Source organism: Temnothorax americanus, unplaced genomic scaffold (genome assembly GCF_048541705.1).
Source record: "Temnothorax americanus isolate GAGA-0224 unplaced genomic scaffold, ASM4854170v1 Scaffold102, whole genome shotgun sequence".
Lineage (NCBI taxonomy): Eukaryota > Metazoa > Arthropoda > Insecta > Hymenoptera > Formicidae > Temnothorax > Temnothorax americanus.
The window spans coordinates 99,339-120,872 of record NW_027509234.1 but is presented as its reverse complement, the minus strand read 5'-3'; the positions used below and the strand labels follow the sequence as shown (position 1 = coordinate 120,872).

The window sequence follows — 21,534 nt, the reverse complement described above, 5'->3', positions numbered from 1 at the left end:
TAGATTAATTTTTTCACATAAAAGTATACACACATAGTATACACACAAAGAAATTATGTAAACATTTTAAATTAATATATAACACTTTTTAAATGTATACATTTATTTATTTTTATAAAACATGTCACATTTTACAATATATTATATATTAAATATATATTATATATTTTTTTTGTAGTAATAAACACAATTTTTTAATGATACGATAATATGTAGTTATAATATATATTAATAAAATTTTTACATTTTATATAAATACTTAAATAAATTTTTACAAATAATGGAATACATATTATTGAAAATTTTACTGATAATGCTAAGCTATTGCACAAAAAAAATTGCATGGCTTATTAATATTAAAAACTAAATATATAATTCGCGCATTGTAATACTAATAATAATACACAAACTTCTTCAGCTTCTTTTCACCAACCTCTCTCATCTATTCGTATCTCAGCTACTCGATCCACCTCGATACAAATCGAAAAGAGAGACAGACAAAAAGCAAAAATAATATAATATAGTAATAATGAATATAAATATAAGAATATATAATTACATAAATACTTATAAAAACAAGGCTAGATACAGATATAAAAAGTGAAGATCAAAAAAGTTTTTTTTTATAAATGTAGAATATTTATAAGTTTTCTATTTTTCCTCTTACTTTCTTTCTTCTTACATGATTTGTTATGTTCTGATAATGTATAATAAATACGCATACGCAAAAATAATTTGATAAGAAATATTTTAGGAAAATGCGGACACGGCGGTTCAAAAATTATATTTTGCACAAGCTGAAATAAGTAACTGCCAATATTTTTCTGAAAACAATTTTTTTCAAAATTTGTCACAAATATTTCTTCTAATTTATGTATATATAAACAGAAATCATCGCTTGCTACATTTAAGTTCCCGAACATGTTTGTTTCATTGTTTTCATAAGCTCGAAATGAAGAATATAACGTTGTATCATCAAAAGTAGCCTTGCTTTTATTTACATAGTCTATACATGTATCACATAAATGTATTTCTAAACATTTTCTTGTTAGGTACCCACATACATATTTAAATGCATTTTCTTCTGGCAGATCCATTGTATAATAATCATGATTTGGGATGTCTAAAATTATACGCGTTGAAGATGGAACAGATTCAGATACGGTAGATGAAGTAGAATTTGGTGTCCCAATTAGACTTAACATATCATCTCCATCTGGAGCACAATTTTGCGTATCTGGATGTTTCAGAAATGTTATACTGAACAGTTTTTTGAAAGCGCGTGAAAATTGTATAGGTGTTGGTTTTAAAGAATTACCACCTTGTTGTCTAATCGAACCAAAAAAATTTTCGAGACAATCTTGATTAATCCTACGTGTTTTCAAGTATGGAAAATTGTAACATTTTAATTTTTCCCAAAGTTTTATTATACTTTTAATCGTTATCTGCCAGCATTCAAAACATCTTACTTTTACATTAGTACCCTTTTTATCAATGACTTTAATACTTTTCAAAAAGCATATCATTTCTTCTAAAAACTGTTGTTGTATTTTGCTTCCGGTAAAAACTTTACCATATTTTTTAGGGCTACTTGCAGTAAAAGAATTCAAAATATCAAATAATTTATCAAAATGGTCTATTAAATCAATGGTTCCAACTGCTTCACTTGGAAGTAAACCGTGAGACATTTGTGTACACATGCCTGCAGCGCAACGATTGCTAAATACTTGGCAAGCAAGTTTCACTTTCATTCTTTGAAAACCATTGGGTTCAATATGGCATTTCGTTAATTTAGGTGCCAATTTTATCCATTGTTTACTATCTTTCATATAAAATTGAACAATGTGAGTCCATGATGCTATTTTATTATTAAACTGAAAATCATGCTTTAGGAGATTATTACGTGTTGCTTTTAATAAATGAGGAGTATCAAAAATGTAAAGTACTCCTTCCTCCTCAACTAAAAAGATTGAGTTTTTTGTCGAAATTCCTAGCTCGCGAGATAAATGGATAAAATTAGATCCCATATCTGTTATTAATGCATGTACTGTTGCACCACTCATTCTTAATTTAATTATTGTTTCAAATATTATACTTTTTAAATCATGATTCCGACATGTACTTTCGACAAAACAATAACATAAAGGAAGTTTCCATTTTCCTGCAATGCTACGTGCCATTATAACAAAAACGTTTTTTGCAGGTACAGATGATTTTTCCTTTCCATTATCCTCAAACCCAATAATTTCATCTCGCGATACATTATAAAATAAATGAGATTTTAAACTCATCTCATCCGCGCATAAAATACAATGTCTATCCATCGGAGGCAATGACTTTAATTTTAATGCTAAAGTATCAAAAATTTTATTATTTAAACCAGGTGCAATATTCCACGTTTGAGTCAATGATTGTAAACAACGTATTGAGGGTAATGGAATTGATTTCTTCAATTCTCTATAGTTTCGCGAACTTAAAAAATATAAACATAATGCGAATTTTTTAAATTCAGGATCGTACCTTCTACCACGACTACGTTTTACTTGCGCATCAATTTGTACCGACAACAATCTCGCAAACCTTACAGGTAATAACTTACTTCCTAATGTACGCAGAGTCTCAAACTGATCCGCATCCTCCGCATTTGCTGCTTTTTTTTGGAGTTAGGCACTTTACCTTTTCTTAACCGTCTAATCGTTTCTCGCAGACTTTTAACTTGCGCTTTCAACTTCTTATTCTTCAATCTCAGTTTCGTCTTTCGAGGAGAATTGTCGGAAGACATATTTGCTTGCTGGGTCTTCGTACATGTGCCAGATGTGCTCCTGCGCACACAAAATATTTACATTTCTTACAGATTGCAAAAACAGATGATAAATTAATACAGTAAAGCCCGTATCAGACTACGGATTGGGATTGAGATTGGATTGAAATTTTATCAGAGCAAAGTTTACTAAACTTGAGATCAGTTTTCTCTGTTCTGATTGATTAAATTTTAATCCAATCTCAATCCCAATCCGTAGTCTGATACGGGCTAAAGAGATATATAGATTGAAGTAAAATAAATAAAACTTACGGTCCAGCAATTTCAGCATCATTATTCATTACACGTTCAGGTTCAGGTAATTGCAAGTTACTGCAAAAGGTATAATTAAAAGAATGTTATTTTTATTACAATATTTAAATATTTTCCAAACATTGAAAAAAAAATTATTATATATATTGTTTTTGGTAAGTGTTTATAAAAATAATTACTGGTCTTTTATTATTACCTGTTATTTTCTTCTCTGCTTGTTGATGGAGTTGCAATCTGTACATCCAGATCCATCTCAAACGTTCCAACGTTGAAACATGTATTGCTACAAAAAAATCGAGTTAAATGAGCTATTACAATTTTGGTTTTAATATTTGTATATAAAATGTGTGGTAATTGTGACGATTATTAAACATGAAATTATATTTCACATTGGACAAAATTCACTTGTAAAAATAACTTCAAATAATTAATCGAATATTTGAAGATAGAAATGATACGTAAAATCGATATTATTCAATGTTATTAGAAGATCAACGCGCGTAATCCATTTCCATATATCTAAACCGATCGATTTTAGTTTTCAAACTCAACACGTGCATATTTCGTACATCATATAAGAAAACTTTTCTAAGAAAAAAAGGCTATTGTCCTAGGTCCTTCTCTCCGTCCACCATAAAAAGAATTTATAGTGGAGGGGACAAGAGGCCACAAAAGCCCGCTAGGATTCTGTAAAATTTCAGTCTGCTTCAGTCTGCTAGTAGCAACCAAATGCAGAAGTTGTATATACTGGTGACGATCACGTGTTTGTTTAAGCAAAGCGTTTCGTTTCGAGAGCGTTCGCGATGATCTGCAAAATGAACGAATTGTGGCGATGCTTCCAACGAACGTTTCGTGTGGATTACGGGACAATAATTTCGATGCCGGAACAGACATGTAGACCATTTTATACACATCATTAAAATAATTGAAAAAATATAAAAGAATTCATACATCTTCTTTGAAGTTAACACTATGTTATAAAATATTATAAATTTATAAATAGAAAAAAGAGTTGTAGATATTTCTTATATTTTTTTATATTTTAAATTCTTCATTGATTTTTGAGTATTTCTGCATTTGATTGCTACCAGCAGACTGAAGCAGACTGAAATTTTACAGGATGCTTGCGAACCTTTGTAGCCTCTTATCCTCTTCACTATAAATTCTTTTTATATGATGGATGGAGAGAATTAAGGACCTAGGGGACAAGAGCCTTTTTTTTCTATATATATATATATATATATATATATATATATACATACAGGGTGTCAGAAATAAAAGTATCCAGCCGAATGACTGGGGTAGATTGGGTCAAACTGAAAAGAAAAGTCTCGTACCATTTTGCAAAATTCGCAATAGTTAACGAGTTATTAAATAAAACGTCTGAGCGAATGCGCGCACAAGAAGCGATAGAGGCGGGCCTCGGCGGCTGGCTGGGCTGGCACGGTGCCCGGCGCGCGGCGAGCGGTGGGGGTCGAGAGACGAGTGGCGAGCGGGGCGCGGCGCGGTGCGGCAAACGTCGAGCGACAGATGTTATACACTGCGACGAAAAAGTATTAGAGCCAGCCCATACTATACTTACGATAATTCCTTTGCGTAAACGGGATTTTCCTTCGCGTAAACGGGATTTTGTAGTAACTTACAATAATTTACTCCGCGTAAACGAGTGAATTATCGTAAGTTACTACAGAAGTACCGCGCTCGCGTAAACGTAGTAACAGTAGGTAGCACACGTATTGGCTATTGCATAGGCATTGCCGTAACGTCTTACGCCTTAGATAATATTAATTAGTTTAGCTTGAATTATGTGTAATAAAAACATTTAATTTTAGTAAATTTAATTATTTTGCATGTCAAAGTTTACGAGGTTTATCACAAGCCTTACTTTAACTTTTGTTTATGTTATAATAACTTTAATGGTGCGTGTCCACCTGCGAGTAAAACTCTCGAGAGTAGCTCTCGAGATTGATTCTCGCAAATGGACATATTCCTAAAGAGTACCTATAACGGAGAATGAATCGCAGCTCTCGGCGAGCGAACTTTTCAAGACCTACTCGCAAATCGACACGACGTTATTTTACTCTCGGAGATCAGCTCGCCAAGCTCGAACGCTGTTCGTATTTTGAGAGCTACATGATGACACAAAGGAACTTATTGAATAATGCGGAAATCATGAACCATTGTAGAATACTACTGTGACAGAAATAAAAGTTTTTTTAATTTTTATGTTTTGCGAATAAAGTGCGAAAAATTCATAATTTAAAGAATTAGATAAGAATATTTTTAATACATTCTCTGCTTATTACATGGTCAATAATTAGTAACACTTTAGTTTTACATACTTTGCACGTTTTAGTTACAGCGTTGAAATTAAATACATTTTTACATCGCAAATTAAGTACATTAAAAAAAAATTATTAAATATTTACATGTAAAAATCTAACATCAAGGTATTTCGCAAACTGAAAACTAAATAATAATATAGAAACTTTTTATTGTTAGGAGTTTTCAATCTCAAGCTCTCTAATTAAAGCAGATCCAGCACCAAATTTACACCTGCGATCAATCCATTGCTTGACCCAGAAGGTCTTTTTGTTGTTTCAACGGCACTATAGCTCAAGTTCAAGCCATAGCCTCCTGAAGTTTGGCCTGTATAAAATCCGAGGCCTCCTTTCTGCTTTCTTAGAGATACACTCTCGGCGGGTTGCCATTAACCCTTCCGAGAGGTGGCGATCAAATAAAAACCGCGGACAATTTTCGGTCGGATTTGAACTCGGATCTTCAGCTCGTTAGAGCAGCGCATATCTTTCTGCGCCATGATCGCCCTTTTCCTTTTTAAAATAATGCTAGTCACTATAGCAGCCGCAAGTTTTTTCGTTTACGCGACATTATGATGTCACCACTCTCAGACATCAACTAAAAAAATACGTAAGTGGATACGGTTTTGAGAGAACTCTCCGAAAAAATACTCTTCGGATTCTCGCGAGATGCTCGCGAGAATACAATGTCAGAAAAATTACTTTCAAATGGACAGTGTCAGAATAACTCTCGAGAGATATTCTCGAGAGTTTTAAGGCGCGTGTCCACCTGCGAGTAAAACTCTCCAAAGTAGCTCTCGAGTTATTCTGACACTGTCCATTTGAGAGTAATTTTTCTAACATTGTACTCTTGCGAGCATCTCGTGAGAATCCAGAGAGTATTCTTTCGGACAGTTCTCTCAAAACTATGTCCACTTACGTACTTTTTTAGTCGATCTCTGAGAGTGGTGACATTATAATGTCTCGTAAACGAAGAGACTTGCGGCTACTATAGTGGCTAGCATTATTTTAAAAAGAAAAAGGTTGTTAAATAACAACAAAAAGACCTTCTGGGTCAAGCAATGGATTGATCGCTTGTGTCGGATCTGCTCTAAATTAGAGAGCTTAAGATTGAAGATTCCCAACAATTAAAAATTTCTACAGACTTACAAATTGTAAAGTGGAATACATAGTGCGATATTATTATTTAGTTTTCTGTTTGCGAAATATCTTGATGTTAGATTTTTACATGTAAATATTAAATATTTTTTTTTTTTAATGTACTTAATTCGCGATGTAAAAATGTATTTAATTTTAACGCTGTAACTAAAACGTGCAAAGTATGTAAAATTAAGTGTAACCAATTATTGACCAAGTAATAAGAGAATGTATTAAAAATATTCTTATCTAATTCTTTAAATTATGAATTTTTCGCACTTTATTCGCAAAACATAAAAATTAAAAAAACTTTTATTTCTGTCACAGTAGTATTCTACAATGGTTCATGATTTCCGCATTATTCAATAAGTTCCTTTGTGTCATCATGTAGCTCTCAAAATACGAACAGCGTTCGAGCTTGGCGAGCTGATCTCCGAGAGTAAAATAACGTCGTGTCGATTTGCGAGTAAGTCTTGAAAAGTTCGCTCGCCGAGAGCTGCGATTCATTCTCCGTTATAGGTACTCTTTAGGAATATGTCCATTTGCGAGAATCAATCTCGAGAGCTACTCTCGAGGGTTTTACTCGCAGGTGGACACGCACCATTAAAGTTATTATAACATAAACAAAAGTTAAAGTAAGGCTTGTGGTAAACCTCGTAAACTTTGACATGCAAAATAATTAAATTTACTAAAATTAAATGTTTTTATTACACATAATTCAAGCTAAACTAATTAATATTATCTAAGGCGTAAGACGTTACGGCAATGCCTATGCAATAGCCAATACGTGTGCTACCTACTGTTACTACGTTTACGCGAGCGCGGTACTTCTGTAGTAATATACGATAATTCACTCGTTTACGCGGAGTAAATTATTGTAAGTTACTACAAAATCCCGTTTACGCGAAGGAATTATCGTAAGTTTAGTATGGGCTGGCTCTAATACTTTTTCGTCGCAGTATATAACATCTGTCGCTCGACGTTCGCCGCGCCGCGCCGCGCCCCGCTCGCCACTCGTCTCTCGACCCCCACCGCTCGCCGCGCGCCGGGCACCGTGCCAGCCCAGCCAGCCGCCGAGGCCCGCCTCTATCGCTCCTTGTGCGCGCATTCGCTCAGACGTTTTATTTAATAACTCGTTAACTATTGCGAATTTTGCAAAATGGTACGAGACTTTTCTTTTCAGTTTGACCCAATCTACCCCAGTCATTCGGCTGGATACTTTTATTTCTGACATCCTGTATTACACCTAGACTGACTGAGTTTACATGACAACTTATATAATTTAGATATCATATATAAAATGTTTAATCAAAAAAATTTTTTTTCTTACGATTATAATGCTAAATATGAGCCTCTTTTGACGGTTAAACTATAACTTCTAGTGTACATACATACACACACACACACACGCACACACATATATTAAAAAAGTTTGATTCAAATATTTACAGCGTTAAAATAGCTTTATATATAAACATAATAAAAAAAAACTTTTACATTAAACAGTATACGGTAATTATTAAACAGTCCAGTCAACACCAAGCATCAATTATATTATATATATGAGAAAAACTCCTTTTGCAATATATTGTAGAATATGATGCCTTACTGCTTATGTCTTGCAAGTCTGGAAGATGTAAGCAGTAGGTACCTCTGCAAAGTCTTACGGCTATTGAGACGGCCCATAAAACGATCTGAGCACAAAAATTGTAACTTTTTCCCGATGGTATCGCAAACGTAAGTCAGAATTGGAAGTTTATACCGTGTGTTATTTCTATCGCGTTGCACATGACTTCAATGCGACATACGTTTACGTCAATTCTTGTACGTTGACTTCCGACGCCGATTTGCGTTTGCGACTCCGTCGGAAACGGATATGACAATTTCTATGCTCAGGCCTATGTATAGCAAATACTTTTTTTATTGCGTTGTACTTACGATAACGATTTAGGAACCAGGAAAAAACAGCAAGAAAACGATGTTACTTCCTACCAACTTCTTTAGGATATTAAGTTACACAGTTTAGAATGTAAAGAGAACAACACGAGCAAAATAACTACACACGAGCTGATATACAACAAGAGCTTGACTGATACATGAGCAGAACCAAACGGTACTATAGGATGGTGCGATTCGCGTGGATGTCCTATAAATCAACGGTCGCCACTCGGTTTGACCTCGAATAACCGAGAAGGTAGGTATCTCAGATTTCTCGAATCGTCAATCTAACTAATTTTCCTTATTTGCAGGTTCCTGCCACGGATGGATCATCGCCGCCGCTGCCCAGTGTCGCCGCTGCCACCGCCGACCAGGATCAACGAGGAACTTCGATGGATTGACGCCGATGGACCAGGTAAGTGTGTAAGGTAAGTAGAATTGATAATTCTCGAAATATTTTATGCTATGACTCAACAATTTATTCAATAATCTCGATTCACACAGTTGGTTGTCGACAAATCTTCGCATTGCACAAGTTGCTGTTCACCGGTATAGCAGAGGCCAAGTGCCTTGTCGCTTTACGGCGCACAATGATTCGTTTGGCATTTGTATGCCATTCGCAATTGTAATTGCGACAGTTAACGCTTTACGCGGGCGTTCCCGGTTGTTTCGGATGTCGTGAGAGGTAATACAACGCACCCGATTTACGCTCGCGAAGTTTAGCGCGGCCACAATATATATACGGCGTGTAATAGATCTTACTCGTTCGCCGATCCCCGAGAGACTGCCTCGAGCGGCGAGATGCCAATGATGCTGTTTTGCCCGCTGCCTGCGCGCCTGGTGGGGGACACGCACACAGCTGACGGAGCCGTGTACGTGTGCGCTGGGCGCTCGGCGGCGGCTCGGCCAGCTTCGGGCGGGTAGAAGAGCGCAGATATACACTCGGATGTCTCGTTTTTCCGCGAGTCGTAGCATAGCCATAGCCGGTTCATCGAAAGTCGTATGCGTTAGCGCGTCGACTGACTTGGCTCGTCTATTATGTCTCGCGTATCTTTTCTGATGTTGATTTATGAATAAAATATATATATTATAACATTGCAGATGACAATAAAATATCCCTTCCCACACTAGGCGCGATACACTATCGTGTGTCTCTTAATTATTTAAAAGTAATGAAACTAACAACAAAAAATGTTAGTAAAATTTATTAATTACATAAATAATGTCTAATAAAATTATATTATCTTTATATTCTGAAAATAAACTATATAAATTAAGTAAAGAAATAAAAAACAGAAAAAGCGTAAATAATAGAAATCCACTCTTAGCCAATATGTACGTTTTCTTCTAAAAAAAATCTTGTTATTAATTTAAAAAATAAATTATTGTTAACACAAGAAAAGTGAAATAAAACATTAAATTATGTATTGTTTGTTTTAAAAATATTATTTTGATAGTATAATTACTTTGTTAATAGTAAATACATGTAATATAACATTTAAAAAAGGAATAAATTATTTGTGCAACAATATGATAAATTTTATTGTATTGTTTTTAAATAAATGCATAGATAGCGTACATATTGTTGCTCAACAGAAACCGCAAGAAGGTGGTGGTCTCTTCCGTCAAGAGAAAATATAAAAATTGTTTTCTTTAATATTAAAGAAAACAATTGTTTACATTTCCTACGAATGCAGATGGAACCAAGAGAGAGAGAGAGAGAGAGAGAGAGAGAGAGAGAGAGAGAGAAAGAGAGAGAGAGAGAGAGAGAGAGAGAGAGAGAGAGAGAGAAAGAGAAAGAGAGAGAGAGAGAGAGAGAGAGAGAGAGAGAGAGAGAATAGGTATGAAGGATAGACATAAAATAGATATAAAAAAATAGACAAGAATATAAAGGACAGAACACAAAAAAAGAAAAGATATTAAGAGAATTAGTTTTAAGGTCACTTTACACGATTTATAATTCACGACAGTTTGTGACAAAATTGCATATATAAACAAACATTCAAAAAATTAGAGGTACATATAAAAAAATATTTACATATACAGACATATGTATACATACATACATTAAGTATACATCTTCAAATGTTTTTTAGATTACAAAGTACAAAACATAACAAATAGAATTGTATAATTCTTCTGTCGTGAATTATATATTGTCTAAAGTGACCTTTACACTAGAAATACCAAATAATTTTCTACCGTTTCAATTTTTAAAAGTAATGTTACATTAATCATGTTAAAGACCGAATAAATCAATGAATTTTTTTTATTACAATATAAATTTTCTACTTTTACAATAAAAAATAGAAACGGTCGAAAATAGCTTTTGGTATTTCTAGTGTTAAATCGGAAAAAAAGTGCACATGTTTTACTTAATATAATACTGAAAATGATAACAGATTTATAGTAAACATATTTCCGAAATTATGTAAACTATTACGACAACTACAGCCAATTTTTGAAATTAATAAAAGAAATATGTTATAATAAAATCAAAATAGATATAAATAATGTTATTATAAAAAGAACAGATATAAAACTTAATTTATAAACCACGGATTACATACACATATATGCATATATGTATATAATAAAAAATAATATATATCTTTCTTCCAAATTTTTTACACAGTGGGCATTTAAAATAGGAAAAGTTTTTCGATTTTGCCAAGGAAAACGTTCTATTTAAGGAATGTCGTACTTAAAAGTACAACTTTGTGGGCAAAATTATGTACAGCTATTTAAAAAAAACAACGTTTTAAGGGACTGTTATTCAAAAGCCCTTTTTATCTTAAAAAACTAACATAAAATACACATACGTTACGTCCTTACATTCAACGTACGTTGAATACCTCGTCAAATAATAATTTATTTTCCTCCTTATCAATGACTATTTTTAACATTTTGTAAAATATATTGTAATAAATTTAATATTTATATTTCAATACATTAAATTTTTTTGCAAAAACCTTGCAATTATAAAATAATGTACTTCCTTTTTTCTTGAAATACACATTTATAAATTTTTCTACATTTCTCCACATCGTAAAGCAATTTTAAAGATAACTTTACATTTTATTTTATTTATTATATTATTATTTTTATATAAAGAAAAAAGTACCATTGGATCTAATATGCACTTGATCGGATTTTGGATATGTATATATATGTATCTGCATGTGCGCATTGATATCTTGAATCCAATGTTATTCAGTCCACTTTAATTGACGGAATCCATTCTTCTGCATAATCCAGTGATGATTAAACGTTGAATCCATACTTTTTCATAATGATGAGAAGGAAGACTAAATTTTCTTCAAAATACATTTTTTTGAAATGCATCTATGCTCTGAAAAGAGCAGAGATGAAGAGTCTTCTTGAAATGCATCTATGCTCTGAAAAGAGCTTTTCTTCTAGTTCTTTTAATTTACACAAAAATACGTTATTAACAGGTAATCTCTTTCTAATTTTCTCGGCAGCAGTGATATAAAACTGCAAACAATTTTGTCTAATAATAGTTGTAACATCTGCATGTCCTTGTTCCACTAACTGACAACAATATTCTTCACATTCTGTTCCCAAAGTTATATTAGCTGGTTCTCTATTTCATAAAATAATATATTTGTATCAACCACATTTCTTAATAATTCTGGCCTTAAAAAGTTTTGAGAGATTTGCACGAGGAAATTAACGGATCTAGATTGTAGTAAATGAATCTTTGTTTCATGAGCTTAGAAAAAAGCATTAAATAAATTTAAAAAATTTAAAACATATTTTTTAGAAATAAAAGAAGTACGCTTTTGTATCTACATTTTGCATCAAAGACAATAAATGTATCCCACGACTCAAGAACTCTGTCAATACATGAATAACGCGAAAGCCAGCGAGTTTCGCATAACTTCAAAATTTTGTGATTGGTATCTTGAAAACATTTGCAAAATTCTTTGAAAATAGCTGAACGCTTTGGACTGTTGTTAATATAACTTGCAATTTTTCTCAGAAATTTTTTGCAGCTATTAGGCATTTTAGAGCACGCAGCGTGCGCAGCTAATGCAGAACAATGGCAAGAACATGAAAATGTTAATAATTTTTTGCATTTTAATTCAAGTTTTGTTTTGAAAGATAAATATTTTCCTGTCATAACAGACGCATTGTCGCATGACACAGAGCAATAATATTTAAAAATGGAATCTGAAGTTTATGCATTTCAGTTTGAAATGCATTAAATAACTTTTCTGCATTACAATCTTTTGCATCAATATCAATTAACATAACTAATTGTGACCGAATATCTAAAGTTTCGCGATCAACATATCGAACAAGAAACGTCATCCATTTTTCATTTGTTATGTCAGATGTTTCGTCAATAAAAACAGAAAATTTACTATTTTGTATATGTTTTACTACACGTTCTGTTTCAACCGGACACAAAACATTCAAAATAATCTTTGAGCATTTCGTTCGACCTATACGCAAGTTTTTTAAGACTTTAGGTTTATCTCCTATGATTTGGCAAAGCTTGACAAGTCCTTTTGCAGCTTGAATCGGAATATTAGCTTCAATGATGTATGAGGTTACTCGGATCTCCGCTGATTTTACTTCCTCATCAAACGTCAAAAGCGGATTATCAGTTTGCGTATTTAAATCTGGGTTCGATTTGTTCGTTTCTGTAAGACTTTTTTCAGATTTTTTCTGTGCATTGCGGATTCTGCGTGTAGATATATTTGTGATAGACCACCAGTCGAAATGAAAATTGATCTGTCACAAATCAAGCAAAAAAATACGTTTGCGTTGTTTGGTACTTCGCGTAACCAGAATTTAAAATCGTCTATGTCGAGCCATTGTGGCCTAAATGTTCTTGCTTTTTTTATATTGTAACTTTTTATTATCTCTCAGTACACGAAACATTTTCTTTTATATTATTTTTATGACACGCAGAATCCGCATGCCTGGAAACGTGTGATGAACACGAAAAGTTTTTATTGCATACGTTGCAATAAAAAAGGGTGTTATCAGATGGCACTTGGCGTATCCAAAGTTTATAGCGATCGTCGCTAAGCCAAGCTTGTGAAAACTTTTGCTTTGGTTTTTTCTTCACTTCATCACACGTTTCCATCTTGAATAAGAAATATAATAGAGAGTAGAATAGCAAAGATATAAAGAAAATAGCGAAAAAATTGCAAGAAAAAGAAAAAAACAAAGAAAAATGAAAAGTAATAAATGCAAAAATATAAAAGGAAAAGAAGAAGAAAAATAAAGAAAAGAAGTGAAAGAATAGAAACAGAAATTGAAAATATTAGAAAATTGGGTTTTATACCGTGAAAATAAGCGAAACTGAAGAAGAGCTACAGAACGTGCAAGCGATCAACAAGACAACAAAACGTTCCTCTGCGACTTGCAATTAAACAAATGCGCATCGACTCATAGATCGCTCCGCACCATAGATGGAGGAAGCGAGCCGCATGTACCGACAGATAAGACGGTAACGCAAGGCATGTTGAGAGTGAACAAATAATAATTCGATTGAAGAGGTCAATTTAAAACGTCATATAATTGATATAGTGAAGTAGAGGTATTATATAAATTTGAATTAGGTCAGTCTTAATATAGTCAATTCTCATTTTTAAGATAATCCCAAGTACAGCTTTCAGACATTATTATGAAAAGACCAATATGTTATTACACCAAAATATGCATTTATAGATTATAAAGATTGCTGATAATATATTAAAAAATTTGATAAATATTTTGATAAATAAAAAGTGCAAGATTACGAGCATAAAATATCTTTCATATTGATTGTCATGTAGAAGCGGTAACCAATATACGATTTATTGCTGACATTAATATTACACATTTTATAAATATAGATCAAATAATTCTAAAAAAAATAAATATTTTAAAACTTTCCATTTCTTTATTAATTTATTACTAATAATAAACCGCAAATATAAAATAAAAATTGAAAGTCATCGTTTAATTTTACATTTTTATGAGTCATATTAAGTCAGTAAATGTATTCCAACAATATGTACAGATATTTATTATGAGAAGCTGGGCTTTGAACGAGCGACGTGCTCCCGCCCTTCTAGAGGGCAGTTCCCGAGTGGCGCGAGCCTCGGGGCGCCACGCTTACGTGCGGTCGGTGTGTGACAACAGAAGTGCTCGTGGTGTCGTAGCATTCAGACGTGTACAAAGAGCAAATATATTATATAGAGCATTAGAGAAATACTTGTGTTTTCCTGTCCACCTCGCCACGCATACAGTCGACATTATCGAATAGCCTACAGGTTATGGGCCCAGGGCACGATTCCCCTGCGTGAAGAACGAAGCACGAAAACATCAAAAGTCGAACGTGTAACGTGAAGTGTGTGAGACGCCGGCGAAGGGCATCGAGAAGACGAAAAGCATTTAGAAGAATCTAGAAGATTAGAGGGTAAGTGAATAATATTCCTCGTTGCTGACGAGCAAAACGAGAGAATTTTCAGCATATAAGAACGTTCGTTCGATAAATGCTGTTAGAAGGAGATAGATGTTTTTGCCTTCTTCTTGAGAGATAAAAATAGAGGCAACAGTGACAATAAGAGAATTAGAGATAGATGTATAAGGAGATAGATGTATAAAGAGATAGATGTATAAAGAGATAGATGTATAAAGAGATAGATGTATAAAGAGATAGATGTGTGAGAATTAGAGATAGATGTGTAAGATAGAAAGAGATAGATATATGCCGCTTGGTAACAAGCTGGCGGGAAAAGCGATGTGCCTGTGCAAGTCCAATCGTGAACGGCAAGAGTCATTTTTTTGGCGCGCGAAAGTCCGATCGTGAAAAGTGAGTCACCATTTTGGCGCAAGGGACGCGTTGCCGAGCACGCGCTGACGCATGATCGATTGGAAAACATAGCATCGATGCGACGCCATAACACACACACATATATATATATATATATATATATATATATATATATATACAGGCATGTGTATGGAATAAATTTTCAAAATCGACATGTATCGGGTCGGTAATTGAGCATGACTAGCTGTGCGGTGTAGCTTGATTACTGTACAGGGAGGCCGCGTAAATTTGTATGGGCCCCGTGCGCGTGCGTGATCAACCCGAGCTCCCATAGATCTTTTCAGCAGTGCTGGAGATCGCAACGGACAGTGGTGTGCGCGTGCAGATAGCCCTGCAGAGGCGCGTGGTTTTCTCGCTTTGGGGTTATTGTGAATTGCAGTGCGTTCTATATAGCCTCATAAGCATTAAATTTTTATCGCTGAAAGAGATCTAGTGATAGAAATTGTAAATTATTATCGATCAATATGAATGTTGGTTTATCTTGTCAAAAGAGGAATGCCAATGTTCAATTGATATTTAAATCCCGATTTAGAGGATGGAAGAAGATAAGACGAAAAATCTTCCGATGGATGAGGAAGAAAACAAAGATTCACTGGTTGACTACGATAGTGACAGCAGCGTGGTCACAGTGATAGAGAAAGAAAGAGGTAGCAATAAAACGATGAGTAAAGATGAAGGTAAGAGAGTATTTTTTTTAAATAAAACAATCAAGAAGGATAATATACTTGTGTATTCAGAGATAGAGTAATTAAAAAAAAAAAAAAATTTGTTTAGAAGAAAAAGAGAACAAGAAGGAGACTGAAGCAAAGGGTGCAATCCCGAAACGCGGCAAACCAAAAATAATAGAAAACATAGATGTAAATAGAGAATGGGCTGAAAATCGTCCTGTACTACCTATAGGGACAAAGATGCTTTACGAGAAACAAGAAAAGATGGTTGAGAAAATGGACTCGGTATTAAAGATGTTGGATAAGGTTATGACCCAAGCAACCTCCATGATGGAAAATATGGTAGAAGTCGCCCACGTAAATTTAAAGAAAGAGAAACTAAAGATTAGACGTTTAGAGGTAAATAAACAGAATACGCAAAGTAAAGTAGAAAACGGTATACAAACGGTTAAAGAATCAGAAGTAGAGCCTAAAAAGAAAAAGTTAGATGAAACAGTCTGTTCAGTCGAGAAAAATAGAAGTTTAGAGACAATTAAGAGTGCTTTAGAGGTAGAATTAAACAGTCAAAGGTTGCATATTAGAAGAGAATATAAGCTGACGCAAAAATCCAACTTTGATCTTTGGATGGATTATTTAAAATCCGAATTGATGAATAACGAGTTATTAGATGTAATAGATTCAAACATTGATAGTCCAGAAAATCTTTCCAAATTAAAAGTTGCCAAGAGAAAAAGTCTAGTTAGAGATATAATAATCAATCATTTAGATGAAAATTATCATAAAAGGATTTTACATGAAAAAGATCCAAAAGAAATTTTGAAGAAATTAAGAGGTTATAAAAAGAGTGAAGTAAACGTTACTCATACATCGGTACGAACTAAACTCTATCAAATTAAAATGAGAAAAGACGAAAAAGTAAGTGATTTTTGCGAACGCTTTGATTCAATAATTAGAGAATATGAATCATGCGAAGATGCGGTACCTCTCACAGAACAAGAAATGAGATCTGCACTGTATCAAGCTGTGTCAATTAATGTGCCGGAACTGAGAAATGTAGATTTAATTAAAAGACAAACTAATCTTAAAGAAATGAATGTAGATGAAATAAAATCTTTCATGATGCAGTTAGAGGCAGAGGCTAAGAGTGAAGTTAGAGAGAAACTAGAGAAACCAGAAGTTAGAGTGCAGAGGGCTACCGCAGAAGAGCACAAAGAAGTAAAGTGCTACCTATGCAACAAATTGGGTCACATGGCGAAGGACTGCCCACTAGCGGGATCAGAGGCCTGGGTCTGTTATTACTGCCAGGAGATTAGAGGACACAAGGGTGATAGCTGTCCTAATGACGGAGCCCAGACGAACAGATTTAGAGGAAAAAGGTATACAAATAAAACCGTTAATAAAAATATAAAGAAAAAGGGTAGATTTGCGCAAAGAGGAACAAAAAGAGTAGATAATAAAAGGAAGTATCCGAAAATTTTCTATCTATAAGAAAGCTGGCTGATGCAGGGTTCAGTATTTATTTAGATGATAAAGTATTTAAAGTTCACAATAAACTAACAAATAAAATTGTTTTCGAAGGAATTTATGAGAAACCAAATTGGATTATGCAATTTGAGGTTAAAAACAAAAATATAGAGGACAATGAAAGTATAGAATGTGCTGTGTATAGATGTAGAGCAGAAATTGTTCCACATTGTGAGTTTCCTGAACAATCGCAAGCAAACATTCAGACCAGTGAATTATCAATTTCGGAGGGAGAATTAGACGAAAGAGACAATGTTGGCTCTGCGATTGGGAGGGAGAATGAAGAAGAGCTCACAAATGTGAACGAAAATATAGAACACAATAATGCTGAACTCGATCAAGTCATTAAGTTAGAAGATATACAAACATTAAAAAATATAGAAGAAATGTGTGAAAGCTCAGTAATTGAAAAAGTAAAGAAATTAGAGAAAATAAATGAGGCGATGTTATGGCATGTTAGATTAGGTCATGCGTCGTTAAACTATTTAAGACAGCTACAAAAAGTAGAAAAGAGATTAGAGACAGTTAAGTTTGATAACTTCATATTAGAGTGTGAAGTCTGTATAATGGCAAAGATGGCAAAATTGCCGTTTAAAGAAAACAGAAACAGAGCACAGAGACCACTACAAGTGATACATACGGATATCATGGGTCCAATAAAACCTACATCTTATCCAGGACGAAAGAGGTTTATAATAACCTTTATAGACGATTATTCTAGATTGGCGAAAGCATACTCACTAAAGACGAAAGAGGTTTATAATAACCTTAATAGACGATTATTCTAGATTGGCGAAAGCATACTCACTAGAGACGAAAGACGAGTCTGGAGAGGCTTTAGAGAAATACCTCATACAAGCCAGAAATCTACTGGGAAAAGAAGAAAAACTGTGCTATGTAAAGTCAGATCAAGGCAAGGAGTTCACGGGAGGTGCGTTTAGAGAAGTACTGGATAGAGAAAAGATAGAAACCATTTACGCGCCACCGTATACTCCAGAGCATAACGGAGTTGCAGAAAGGTTCAACAGAACGATGCAAGAGAAAATAAGAACATATATGTTCGACTCGGGATTACCAAAGAGTATGTGGGAGTTGGCAGTTGACGCTGCTGTGCATGCGTACAACAGATCTCCACATAAGACTATAGAGTATGAGATCCCCTTGAAGAAGTTCTCATCAGAAATAAGTTGTCATTTCGAGCAAATAAAGAAATTTGGATGCATTGGATATGCAAGAGTACCAAAGCCTACGTCGAAATTTGACAAGAGAGCTATTAGAGATGTGTTGGTAGGATATACTGACACTGGATATATACTTTGGCATCCAAGCACAAGAAAATTTATAGAGTCCCGACACATTAGATTTAATGAAAAGATAACATATAAAAATGTATATCAAAACAGTCAAATAGAAGAAGAAAAAGACTTAGATAAAAATTGGATGAAAGAATTTGTAGAGGATGAGGAAAAGGGAGAACAAAAACTAGAGATTCCTGAGAAAAGGAAAAGAGGTAGACCGAGAAAACAAACAACACAACTAGACGAACAGAAGCAGAAGGACGCACGAAAAGAAAGTGAAACTCCAATGACTAGAAGTAAAACTAAAAGAAAACTAGAAGATAATGGAGACACTGATGTGCGGAGAAAAATAGAAGATGTTAGCTTTGCTAATTATATTAATGTGAAAAATTCTCAACGGAATATAGAGAATGAAGATGAATTACATCAATGCCTTATGGCATCGTTAAATAGAGAACCTGTTATTTATGAAGAAGCTATATCAAGTAACGAAAGAGAGAATTGGAAAATTGCAGTCAAAGAGGAACTTGAATCTATGTATGTTAATCAAGTGTGGGAACTTGTCAATAGACCATTAGAGAAATTAGATGGAAGACGACCTAATATAATAGATTCAAGATGGGTATTTAAGAAAAAATTAGAAGCAGATGGATCAACCAGATATAAAGCGAGACTGGTGATAAGAGGATGTAAAGACAAAAATGTGTATGATCTAAAAGAGACATATGCACCGGTTTCAAGATTGTCACTGGTTAGATCTATATATTAGCAATAATAAATAAATATAACTTATACGCTAGTCAGCTAGATGTTAAGACTGCGTTTTTAAATGGAATTCTAGAAGAAAAAGATGAAATATATATGGAAATTCCAGAGGGAGTAAAACTGGATGAAAACACCAAGAAGACTAAGGTGTATAGATTGAATAGGGCTTTATACGGATTGAAGATAAGTCCGAAAAGATGGAATAAGAGATTTTCAGAAGAGGCTAAGAAACTTGGATTAGAGAACGACCTACATGAGCCATGCCTGTTCACGTGGAGGAAAGAAGGCAAAATAGTGATCGTATTACTTTATGTAGACGATATGTTGGTTGCAAGTAATGATCAGAAGAAATTAGAAGAAATCAAAAAGAAGTTGAGTGAAACATTTGAGACGAAGGATCTTGGGGAACCAAAGAACCTTCTGGGAATAACAATAGAGCGAAACAAAGAAGAAAGTTGTATGTATATTCATCAGACGCGATATACTGAGAGCATATTAGAAAAGTTTCATATGAATGAATGCAAGCCTCAGAACACTCCTATGGTCACCAGAAAAGTGAGCAATAAAAACAGAAAATTAGAAGAAAAGAGTATTAGAGAAGAAACTAAAAGAGTACCTTATAGAGAAGCTATAGGAAGCTTAATGTATCTGGCAAATGCTACACGACCTGATATAGCCTTTGCAGTAAATTATTTAGCAAGAAGACAATTAGAGCCCACGGAAGAAGACTGGCAAGATGTAAAAATAGTCTTCAGATATCTTAGAGGAACTGCAAATAGAGGATTGATGTTTAAAGGTAAAACAGATGAGTTAGAGTCGCTGACAGACGCTAGTTTCAGAGATTGCATTGATTCTACATCCACTGGAGGATATATAATCAAAATATTTGGAGATGTGATAGCATGGAGAAGTCATAAACAGACATATGTCACACTCTCTACCTGTCAAGCAGAGTATCTAGCAATGAGTGAAGCCTGTCAAGAAGTAATCTCATTAGACAAATCGCTCAGATATGTTGTTGGAAAAACATTCTTGCCTGCAACAATCTGGTGTGATAACAGAGCAGCAGGAAACTGCACTAAGAAGGATGGAAGTCACAAACTTAAAATGTTTGATGATAACTTAGAAGAAATAAAGAAAAACTTAGAAGAAAGAGAAGAAACTGGAAACAGAAAACATACGGCTGACACTCATGGAGACTTTATCAGGCAGTGTGTTGATCAAGGGAAGGTGAAAGTCGAATGGATTGAGACCAAAGAGAACTTGGCAGACATTATGACAAAACCTTTACCTTTAGAAGCATTTGCATATCTAAGAGACAATATAATGAATTTAAAGTTTGAACAGAATTAGAGATCAATTTTACTCGATAACTGATTTTTGATATGTTACAGATAAAGAAGAAAATTAGACGAACACGGATCGCTCGCACAAAGAGAGGGAGTATGAGAAGCTGGGCTTTGAACGAGCGACGTGCTCCCGCCCTTCTAGAGGGCAGCTCCCGAGTGGCGCGAGCCTCGGGGCGCCACGCTTACGTGCGGTTGGTGTGTGACAACAGAAGTGCTCGTGGTGTCGTAGCATTCAGACGTGTACAAAGAGCAAATATATTATATAGAGCATTAGAGAAATACTTGTGTTTTCCTGTCCACCTCGCCACGCATACAGTCGACATTATCGAATAGCCTACATTTATTAAAATAAATGGATTAAAAATATATAATCGTATATGGTAAAGAGAAAATATAAATTACGCAGTGTGCTGATAATGTATAGTAATATATTTTTATTTTAAAAAATGTAAGAATTCAGAAGTCGTTTTTCTAAATTAATAACAAGATTTTTTTAGAAGAAAGCGTACATATTGGCCAAGAGTGGATTTCTATTATTTACGCTTTTTCTGTTTTTTATTTCTTTACTTAATTTATATAGTTTATTTTCAGAATAAAGATAATATAAT

General features: G+C 34.0%; 2 protein-coding genes across 3 annotated transcripts; one reads left to right on the top strand and one right to left on the bottom strand.

Moving 5' to 3' along the window:
• Positions 1–368: 368 nt before the first annotated feature.
• Positions 369–9,242, bottom strand: LOC143902620 (uncharacterized). The gene is made up of 4 exons (XM_077415697.1): positions 8,467–9,242; positions 3,270–3,356; positions 3,074–3,133; positions 369–2,822 (listed from the first exon to the last, which is right to left on the bottom strand). The coding sequence occupies exons 2-4, from the start codon at positions 3,323–3,325 to the stop codon at positions 2,603–2,605; spliced, it is 336 nt and encodes a 111-aa protein (XP_077271823.1). The 5' UTR covers positions 3,326–3,356; positions 8,467–9,242; the 3' UTR covers positions 369–2,602.
• A 5,435-nt stretch (positions 9,243–14,677) lies between these two features.
• Positions 14,678–21,180, top strand: LOC143902932 (uncharacterized). Of its 2 annotated transcripts, none has more exons than XM_077416200.1 (4): positions 14,678–14,909; positions 15,855–15,999; positions 16,097–17,366; positions 20,972–21,180. In XM_077416200.1, exons 2-4 carry the CDS (start codon positions 15,858–15,860, stop codon positions 20,973–20,975), a joined length of 1,416 nt encoding a protein of 471 aa, XP_077272326.1. In that variant the 5' UTR covers positions 14,678–14,909; positions 15,855–15,857; the 3' UTR covers positions 20,976–21,180. The 2 variants fall into 2 exon arrangements, with proteins under 2 accessions (XP_077272326.1, XP_077272320.1); XM_077416194.1 differs by having other exon boundaries at positions 14,678–14,904; positions 20,972–21,179.
• Positions 21,181–21,534: the final 354 nt, after the last annotated feature.

Excerpts from the sequence above, each read along its gene's own strand:
- LOC143902932 (XM_077416200.1), top strand. The coding sequence starts at position 15,858 with ATGGAAGAAGATAAGACGAAAAATCTTCCGATGGATGAGGAAGAAAAC. Across the intron at positions 16,000-16,096 it reads AACGATGAGTAAAGATGAAG|AAGAAAAAGAGAACAAGAAG; the intron begins GTAAGAGAGTAT and ends AAATTTGTTTAG.
- LOC143902620 (XM_077415697.1), bottom strand. The coding sequence starts at position 3,325 with ATGGATCTGGATGTACAGATTGCAACTCCATCAACAAGCAGAGAAGAA. Across the intron at positions 3,134-3,269 it reads AGCAGAGAAGAAAATAACAG|TAACTTGCAATTACCTGAAC; the intron begins GTAATAATAAAA and ends TACCTTTTGCAG. Across the intron at positions 2,823-3,073 it reads GATGCTGAAATTGCTGGACC|GAGCACATCTGGCACATGTA; the intron begins GTAAGTTTTATT and ends TTGTGTGCGCAG.